At 43.2% G+C, this 10553-nt stretch overlaps 1 protein-coding gene across 1 annotated transcript; it reads right to left on the bottom strand.

Moving 5' to 3' along the window:
- Positions 1-5285: 5285 nt before the first annotated feature.
- LOC135544218 (carbonyl reductase [NADPH] 1-like) lies at positions 5286-7717 on the bottom strand. Its single transcript, XM_064971672.1, has 4 exons — positions 7276-7717; positions 6339-6519; positions 5855-5978; positions 5286-5771 (listed from the first exon to the last, which is right to left on the bottom strand). The coding sequence occupies exons 1-4, from the start codon at positions 7559-7561 to the stop codon at positions 5532-5534; spliced, it is 831 nt and encodes a 276-aa protein (XP_064827744.1). The 5' UTR covers positions 7562-7717; the 3' UTR covers positions 5286-5531.
- Positions 7718-10553: the final 2836 nt, after the last annotated feature.

The raw sequence follows: 10553 nt of genomic DNA, 5'->3' as shown, positions 1-10553 counted from the left end.
AAAGACTGTTCAAGTCCAGGGTGGAGTCCAGGGCGGAGTGGTGGGTCAGGTAGACATTATGTTTTGAGGCACAGTCCCGGGAAATGCTTGCATTCACCCGCTGTATGGTGCCAATGTGAATGTCTTTTCGTGTAGCAGGGTGGAGATAACCACTTGTGCGTTGGGGAAAGTGGAATAAGCTTTTTCAATCACTCCCTTGAGTGCTGTGGCCACCCCTTCCTGTTGGGCCCTCGGGTCGTTTCTGACTGTGTGAATTATAATGTGGTTGGGGGACCCTAGTCTGTCCTCTGAAAACAGCTCCAGAGCATGTCTAGTGTTTGAGTACCAGAGTTTAGTCACTTTGTGTTTGAATGTAAACTCAGCGAAAAAATAATTAGTAAAAATCCAAATCCAAACCCTTTACAATGAAGATCTGTGAAGTTATTTGAACACTGTTTCCCATGCTTGTTCAATGAACCATAAACAATTAATGAACATGCACCTGTGGAACGGTCATTAAGACATTAACAGCTTACAGACAGTAGGCAATTAAGGTTACAATTATGAAAACTTAGGATCTAAAGAGGCCTTTCTACTGACTCTGAAAAATACAGATGCCCAGGGTCCCTGCTCATCTGCTTGAATGTGCCTTAGGCATGCAGCAAGGAGGTATGAGGACTGCAGATGTGGCCAGGGTAATAAATTGCAATGTCCATACTGTGAGACACCTAAGACAGAGCTACAGGGAGACAGGATGGACAGCTGATTGTCCTCGCAGTGGCAGACCACGTGTAACAACACCTGCAGAGGATTGGTACATCCGAACATCACACCTGCGGGACAGGTACAGGATGGCAACCACAACTGCCCGAGTTACACCAGGAATGCACAATCCCTCCATCAGTGCTCAGACTGTCCGCTATAGTCTGGACTGAGGGCTTGTAGGCCTGTTGTAAGGCAGGTCCTCACCAGACATCACCGGCAACAACTCACCGTCGCTGAGCCAAAAAGTGCTCTTCACCGACGAGTCGCGGTTTTGTCTCACCAGGGGTGATGGTCGGATTCACGTTTGTCGAAGGAATAGGCGTTACACCGGGGCCTGTACTCTGGAGCGGGATCGATTTGGAGGTGGTGGGTCCGTCATGGTCTGGGGCGGTGTGTCACAGCATCATCGGACTGAGCTTGTTCAAAAGGACTGAGCTTGTTTAATCAAAAGGCTATCCAGACTACTCTCATTGCCCCCCCCCCCCACAATCCACCAACCCCAATCTTTACACTGCTGCTACTCTGTTAATTACCTATGCATACTGTATGTACTTTACCTCTACCTACATGTACATATTACCTCAATTACCTCAACTAACCTGTGCCCCCACACATTGACTCTATACTGGTACCCCCTGTATATAGACTTGTTACTGTTCTGTTATTGTTGCTCTTTATTCAAAAAATAATCTTTACTTCAGTTTATTTTAGTAAATACTTAACGCATATTTTTCTTAACTGCTTTATTGGTTAAGGGCTTGTAAGTAAGCAATTCACTGTTGTATTCGGCGCATGTGACAAATACCATTTTATTTCTGTCTGGATTGTGTGGACCTAGCTCTCTGAGCTCCACCATGTCTCTCTCCAGCTCTGTGAATTTATCCCCCTCAATGATGGAGGAGCAGTGCAGTTGTGGACCTGGGTGTGTTCAGTGCTGGGGGGGTGTGACTATCCTCATCTGCAGGACAGTTTGAAGAGGTGTGATCAGACTCACTCAGGATGGGGAGTCGTCACAGGGAGAGCTTTTCCTGCTGTGCTCTCTCTTTATGCCGTAAAGTCCTGCATGAGGAGGCCCTGCACCATTACTGTCCCAGACTTGTACATATTGACAGAGGTTGTTTCAATTTCCTCAATGTCTAGTATTCCGAGTTTCCACCCTGGGCCAATACACTCTCTCTTGACATAGGGGTAGTGTGCTCTTATAGCACTGTGCCATGCCAGGGGAGGGTCTGTGTGGAAAATGAAGTTGTTTAAGTTCCTGGCTTTGTAGCAGTCAGCAAATGGTGTCTCTGGATGTCCTTGAGCTTATTTTTGTACTTAATCCATGCAGGGGGTTCTGTATTGTGATGACATCTGCACAGGGGGCTTCAAAGGCCTCTGCATTTGGGTGGGGGAGGCTGAAAAACTCTCCTGCCATTGTTAGGCTCAAGAGTTTTCACACATCTCACTTCATACTTCAGTGCTAATTGAAGTTGCAGCCAGGTCTGTTCTGTCTTGGTAGCTTAGTAGCCTTATTTACTAAGCTTTATATAACAAAATTACTGAGAGATTATTGTCAATTACTTTTTGGCTTCAGAAGTAGGTTCAGACTGAACATTACTCACTCAGTTATGTGTTGGATAGTATTTCCAAGTTTCCGCTGTGATTCTTCTGCAGGTTTTGGTTGGTTAGAAGTTTTGTCTTGATAGTGCTCCGTAGTAAGAACCCGTTCTGGTAATTTTGTCCAAAATCAAGGTTTTAGGTATGGAATTTTGATTTAGTTTTAAGGTTGATAAAGAGGGTAGTATCTTGTCCTTGCAAAAAACAATATCAAAGTTTATCTACATTTATCCAACTATAATTCCATTTTTTTCAGAAGACCTCAGGAGCCCATGAGCTCATGCCCTCTCTCTCTATCTCTCGATCTCTCTCCCATAGGAATTTCCACACAGTTGACTAATTTGATAACTTTAAAATGAGGCCTCTATAATTCTCTGGTTTCAAACAATCCCTCTCAACAAACATATTTTTTAAATATCATTCACAGTCGAATATATTAACAGTTTATATTCATCTAATGTAAAAAAACAAAAAAACAAACTGTATTTAGCTGTCCTCCCCTTTCAGAATATATAATTTCATAATCATGGAACGCTTTGTGTAAGAGCTATTGAAGATTGAAAAAGTGTGTATTTTTCTCCATCAACCCCTGGTTCAGAATATACCATCTTCCTATATAAACACTTGAATTGTGGTGTTTTATGTTTGTTTTTACATATAGTCTACAGCCTTCAAACACAACTCTGGACCTCAAAGCCAATTCCACTGCATTTTTTTCATTGTTCACCACTAATCAGGGACCGATATAGACCTGGGACACCAGATGTGTCCAATTCATTAATGCTGGGTTTTTCACACTCAACAGTTTCCCGTCTACATTTAGTATGGTCCACCACCCAAAGGACATCCAGCCAACTTGACTCAACTATGTGGGAAGAATTGGAGTCAACATGGGGCAGCATCCATGTGGAACGCTTTCAACACCTTGTAGAGTCTATGCCTAAATTAATTGAGGCTGTTCTGATGGCACAACTCAATATCAGGAAGGTGTCCTTAATGTTTTGTACACTCAGTGTATAATGAGGTTATTAGACGACAACCTAGTGAACATAATTTGTTTTAGCTTACCATTGATTGAAAGATGTCAGCCGTTTTTTTCTCCCCTCGCACCTGGCTACCAGGGGAAATTTTGGAAGGTTGTGGCCATTTTCACTTTATGATAACCTGCTCCTTGTAGTGTCAGTCACAGGGAACATCTCCGCTAAACAAACAGACAACTAAATTGGCCTAGTAGCGGGATTCAGCACCAGGATAGCACCGCGGTTGATCAAATTTCTGTGAATCTAACTAGTCAAGATTTTGTAATATAACATCATGGAACAATGTAGCAAATGTCTATTTCCCCTAGCATGTTTGTGGACACAATGTACCAGCCATTTTGTTAAGTGAGTTGCTTCAGTTTATATTTTGAGCCTCTGCCAGTGCCACAAAACTATTTTGGAAATTTGTGAATGTGAGATGGAGATTGCCTTCAGTAAGAGGTCTTGTGTAGCCTAGCCTACACATGATAGTCAGCAATGTAAACTGACAGCCGCAGCTAACCATAGAAATATAATCCATAGATGACAGTTCCCATTCAAGTCAGGACTGGCAGCCGTTGGTAGGGTACTCATAAATGTATCAGTCAACGTGCCAGGGTTAGAGGTTCCGAAGTCCTTCTATGGATTTTATCTATGGCCACAACTTAACAAGCTGTTCTATATTTGACACACGCTGCCCAAATTGCAGTCTTCCCGACTGTAAGTGGTTGTGATAAAACCTAATCCACAGCTATTTTTTTAGAAGCTATTGATCCTCTATCTGGTGTAGTGTAGTATTTTCAATACTTTGATTTATGTCTGTTCAGTAATTTAGTTGAGTGTAATTTTTTTTTATGGCAAAATGATTTAAATTATCAGGGGGTGCTGCAGCTTCCCCCGGCTATGGACACAGGTGGGGGGTTCGTTTAATTTGGAATGGCTTTATTTTTACCACTGTAGCAGTACACGTTGCATTTTAAGCAAATATAATGGTTAACTTATTTTATTAATTTGCACTTTGAATGTCACTATCTCAACAGGCAGCTTGAATGACTTTATGGTATGTCAGGTCAATGTGGTAGGGCTGGCTCTCACTCCAGGTTGAGTGCCCTGCAAAAGTCTTTGTGCTAGCAAACCCATGCACCCTACTTCTTTTCAAGCTTCCCTCTTCTCCTTGCATTCCATCTTGTGGGAATGCTACTCCTCCAGTCCGTAGATGATTTGTACAATACAAGTTCATAAGGGGGAGGAAGATAAGGTAGCATGAATGAAATGGCTCTCTCTCATCCTCAGGGGTGAACACATGGCAAACAACTATCTCCTCCAACTGAATGCAGAGACAATCAGGTCTCTACAAAATGCTAAATTAGTGGTAAGAAAGACTGCCTTTTGAGATCATTATTCTAGGCTTTCTAGGTCAGTCTCCGCTTGGTCTTTGGTGCCCCCTACAGCAGGGATCATCAACTAGACCAGGGATGGGCAACGCCAGTCCTCGGGGGCCTGATTGGCGTCACACTTTTGCCTGAGCTAACACACCGGACTCTAATAATCAACGAATCATGATCTTCAGTTTAGAACGCAATTAGTTAATCCGCTGTGTTTGCTAGGGATGGGGAAAAAGTGTGACATCACTCTGGCCCAGAGGCCTGAATGAGATTCAATTGCGGGCTGATTTCTTTCTTGAGCGGATGGTCGGAAGGCTCGAACGTAATTGGAGCTGGTTTGCTGATGTTTTTACAGTCTTATATATCCAGTCCCAAAAGTACTTTTTTGGGTAGAAAACTTTGGGGGCCCAATAAAATCACCCGCGGGCAGAATTCAGCTCACGGGCCGCCAGTTGGGAAACTATGCCCTAGAGGCTCAATTCAATAAACAAAGGTACAACTTTGAACAACAGTTTCCAGTAAATCACTGTCTCAGACATTATTATCAATCTATTTTAGTTGTTTACATCATTAAACTTTTTGAAAGAATAACAGGCCTTCATTACAATGAAAGTACTCCGGAGTGTTTATGCAAATTAATCACATTAAATCATTTAAAGAAAATTGATGATGTCTAAACCCTTTGTTGCAATGCGTCTTTTGTCATGTGAATTTGGCAGAATCTTTTTGAGCAATTTCCTCAAGTCTCTGATTGAGATGAGGTAAACTTCCTGCTGCCTCCACTCTACCATTCCTGAACGGTCTTGTCCCACACCAACTGTCCATGTGGCTCCTTCATCCCTTCAGGAAGAAGTGCCAGATATGTAGGAGTCTGTGCTCCTTCTTCAGGACTCTTGGGGGCTTTGGAGCCTGCCATGTCAGTGCGGACCCAGCCAGGGCAGCAGGCGTTGAGCAGGATTCCATCAGCTGCCCGGGTCTTAGTCAGAAAATTAGCCTGAATCCTGGACAGCACAGTCACTCCGATCTAAACAGAGGTGAAAAAAACCAGTATGATATCTGCCTTTTGCCCATTCCCCGTAATAGTTGTGTGAACAGACAGAACCCTACCTTTGTTGTGCCATAGGCTGTGTTTGGCCACCCCTGGGCCTGATGGTTTCCCTGCTGAGCGGCAATAACAAACTGCCCCATCAGCAAGCACAGCTCCTCCTCAGAGAGCTCAGTATCACGGAACCTCCAAGACGCAACAGAAAAAAGACCTTGTAATACAGTAGTTTATGCATGTGATGATTGCAGTAATGGTCTAATTTGAAAATATTGTATATGATCTGTAGTAGCATTTGTGTGTACTAGAATTGCAATTGACATTCACTTTGATTTGATTTTGCCGTTGTGGCCTTAAGTACAATGCTCTTCGTTACTGCTAATGCAACAGCTGCTATTGAAGGGATGAAAAGGGCTTTCCTTCAAAAAGGTCAGGTCTGCGACTGGAGGGATGTATAATGATATCAGTGTATATTTCTCTCTCAGTAGATTACAATTCAGAATTAAGTTAAGGATGAATGAGGTTTTCGATACAAAATGAAGATCATACTTGGCTTGTAGTTGAGGGCTGCATGTATCAAGAGCCTTCTTGCTAACAAAGCTGGAGACATTCACCACTCTGGCATTTGGTCTGAGGAGGGGTAGGAGAGCATGGCACACCCACAGGGTGCCCCAAAAGTTGGTGCGCATGGTCACCTCAGCCTGTTCCCCAAAAGTCTCAGTCGCGTCATCTAGGGAAAAAATGTGATGATCAATTATTGCTTTGTACAAGAGAGTGGGGGAACGGGGGCTGTGTCAATATAGCATCACCCTCACCCATCTTTTCAGAGCATCATTTTCAAATGCAATCACACTGCCACATAGGCCTATCATTCATGTCACACAAAAGTTGCAATCAAGTAGCCCTACTATAATTGGTAGGCAGTTTAAAATGAACTGCTGCTTGTTGCCTAACATGGTACGAGATCTGCCCACAAACCTCTCACAATCTGGCTACAGTGCCGGAGTTATTTTACGCTAGCCCAGGCGAAAGCGGGTAGGGAGGAGCACGTTTCCAAAATTAAACAGTAATCTGAGCCACTTATTTTGTCAACGAGGCAGCATACTGCATCCTACACATAACATAAATGTATTTTCCATAACATAAATGTTTGAATTGTCTAAATGGTTTTCATTGGGAAGGCAAATACATCGTTTTTAAATCACAAGCAATCACTTTTGCATGGGATACATAAAATCACACGAATTACTACACGTGTTTAATGAAGTCGCTTTTGTTTTTGAGCCGATTTCGCCGTCGGATAGAGCGTTCCCTGGCCCATGCCTGGGAAGCAGCCAGGTTCCAAATAGAACGCAATCAGCGTTCAGTCGGTGCAATACACACCTATACCGGCGCCCGGGTGAGAGTAATTGTTATGATCGGCTAAAACAGTAACAATTGCATGGCCAGAGTCGCCAAAATAGTAGAATAGGCTACCGTACTGAACTCTTAAAAGCCATTCCCGCGTTGTTAATGAGCACATCCAATCCCCCATATGTCTTCTGCAGAAAGTTACTCAGTTGCTTGGCGCTGCCCTGGTCGCAGATATCAAGGTGGTGGAAAGCAACTTCAAATCCTTCAGACTTCAGCATCTTCACTGCCTCATTTCCAAGTTTCTCATTTCGAGCAGTAAGAATAACATCCCCGGTAAATTTTGCCTTACAAAGCTCCCTCACAATCGCAAGTCCTATGCCTTTATTGGCACCGGTAACTACTGCCACTTTTTTGGACATTTCCTTTGCTCTCCAACTTTTTTTTCTGTAAAGGAATTAGTTAAAATAGCCCAACTCTGGTTTAAATAATGTAATTAGCTGCGCTGTGGTTGTATTAGGCGGACGTGTACACTGAGCTGGGTGTAGAGGAAAGTCTAGCCTTATTGGCTACTTTTGCAAACAAAGGAATGTGCACTGTCACTCTGACAGATGTTGGGTAATCTTTGATCAGGTAAACACATGAAAAAAATGTGAGGGGGAGGTCATATCACATGATTATACTTATATAAAATGGGAGAGGTTAGGTCATTTACACACAGTTCAGATGACTTATTGCGAGTTAAACTGAATAGAAATTAAGAGCTGGCTGGCACAGTTAAGCTCTTTGCTTTACATAACGATTGGTTTTATACACAGAGATAAATAGGACTCATATTTATATATGTGCCATTTTAGCATCTGTGAAAGCATGGGCAGTGCCATTGAGGCTCCAATCCACAGGAATCCCCACTCAGTTGAGTACTTTGACTACTTTAAAATGGTGGACGCTATCAATGGCGTTGCCCATGCTAAATGGCCTTTTGGCCACTAGAGGCCTCTATCATTCTCTGTGATTTCATACAACAGTTCTCATCCAGGGTTCCAGTATATAAAGTTCCAGTTTCGACTGCTCCTACAGTTTTGTTCCGGGTACTATATTTTAACTGACGCCCGGCCCAGAAAGTCTACCCATAGAAGGCCACATACAGAAGACAGATTTGAATTCCTAATAAGACATTGTGCACAAAAACGCCATTCAAATAACTAACTGAGGACGATTTCCCCCCCCCATCACTCACATGTATTAAAGGTCCTGTACAGTTAACCTATTTCCCAAGTATAAATAGCATTTGAATGACCAAAACATCACCCATAATATTTTTACACTATTAAAATGCTCAGAATTGAAGAAATGTTACATTGTCTCATCTCTAACTATCATGAAGCCTGAAAGAACAGGCTAAGTGGGCAGGGAGATTAATATAATGAGCTTGCTTTTTTTATTTATTTTTTATATTTTTTTTCACCTTTATTTAACCAGGTAGGCTAGTTGAGAACAAGTTCTCATTTGCAACTGCGACCTGGCCAAGATAAAGCTTAGCAGTGTGAACAGACAACACAGAGTTACACATGGAGTAAACAATTAACAAGTCAATAACACAGTACAAAAAAGGCGAGTCTATATACATTGTGTGCAAAAGGCATGAGGAGGTAGGCGAATAATTACAATTTTGCAGATTAGCACTGGAGTGATAAATGATCAGATGGTTATGTACAGGTAGAGATACTGGTGTGCAAAAGAGCGGAAAAGTTAATAAATAAAAACAGTGTGGGGATGAGGTAGGTGAAAATGGGTGGGTTATTTACCAATAGACTATGTACAGCTGCAGCGATCGGTTAGCTGCTCAGATAGCACATGTTTGAAGTTGGTGAGGGAGATAAAAGTCTCCAACTTCAGGGATTTTGCAATTCGTTCCAGTCACAGGCAGCAGAGTACTGGAACGAAAGGCGGCCAAATGAGGTGTTGGCTTTAGGGATGATCAGTGAGATACACCTGCTGGAGCGCGTGCTACGGATGGGTGTTGCCATCGTGACCAGTGAACTGAGATAAGGCGGAGCTTTACCTAGCATGGACTTGTAGATGACCTGGAGCCAGTGGGTCTGGCGACGAATATGTAGCGAGGGCCAGCCGACTAGAGCATACAAGTCGCAGTGGTGGGTGGTATAAGGTGCTTTAGTGACAAAACGGATGGCACTGTGATAAACTGCATCCAGTTTGCTGAGTAGAGTGTTGGAGGCAATTTTGTAGATGACATCGCCGAAGTCGAGGATCGGTAGGATAGTCAGTTTTACTAGGGTAAGTTTGGCAGCGTGAGTGAAGGAGGCTTTGTTGCGGAATAGAAAGCCGACTCTTGATTTGATTTTCGATTGGAGATGTTTGATATGAGTCTGGAAGGAGAGTTTACAGTCTAGCCAGACACCTAGGTACTTATAGGTGTCCACATATTCAAGGTCGGAACCATCCAGGGTGGTGATGCTCGTCGGGCATGCGGGTGCAGGCAGCGATCGGTTGAAAAGCATGCATTTGGTTTTACTAGCGTTTAAGAGCAGTTGGAGGCCACGGAAGGAGTGTTGTATGGCATTGAAGCTCGTTTGGAGGTTAGATAGCACAGTGTCCAAGGACGGGCCGGAAGTATATAGAATGGTGTCGTCTGTGTAGAGGTGGATCAGGGAATCGCCCGCAGCAAGAGCAACATCATTGATATATACAGAGAAAAGAGTCGGCCCGAGAATTGAGCCCTGTGGCACCCCCATAGAGACTGCCAGAGGACCGGACAGCATGCCCTCCGATTTGACACACTGAACTCTGTCTGCAAAGTAATTGGTGAACCAGGCAAGGCAGTCTTTGACAAACAGCTCATTGAAACAACCTTTTGATCGTTGCCAGGTAACAAGGTAAACAATAGGTCACATGTCATTGATGACCAGGTAAACAATGTACATGTCATTCCGAGCCAAGATGGTATACCTCACCCCATTTTCTCTGCAAAATCCTCTTATGGTCAACAGAGCTGATCATGGACTGTTGGATATCAGACAAACAGCAGCAATTGCCCTGGGGGGTATGAACAAAGGATCCGATTCACAAAAGTCGTATTCTTGTTCATAATGCTGGTGATTTACCGCCACTCTGATATCCAAAAGTTCTTCCTGGCTGTATGAAATAACACCAAAAAATTCTGGCCTAATAATGTTAGAAATAACACATAGAACAAAATATTTCAAAGTTTCCTAAGAGCTAGAAGCACGGCAGCCTTACCTGTTGAAGCCTAGATTTATGTGCCTTTGAACAGGGTAAGTCAAGAACGTTACTGGGTATTTCACGCTCAACAGTTTCCTGTTTGTATCAACAATGGTCCACCACCCAAAGGACATCCAGCCAACTTTACACAACTGTGGGAAGCATTGGAGT

This window comes from Oncorhynchus masou, chromosome 8, assembly GCF_036934945.1.
Source record: "Oncorhynchus masou masou isolate Uvic2021 chromosome 8, UVic_Omas_1.1, whole genome shotgun sequence".
Lineage (NCBI taxonomy): Eukaryota > Metazoa > Chordata > Actinopteri > Salmoniformes > Salmonidae > Oncorhynchus > Oncorhynchus masou.
This window is presented reverse-complemented; position numbering and strand designations above follow the sequence as displayed.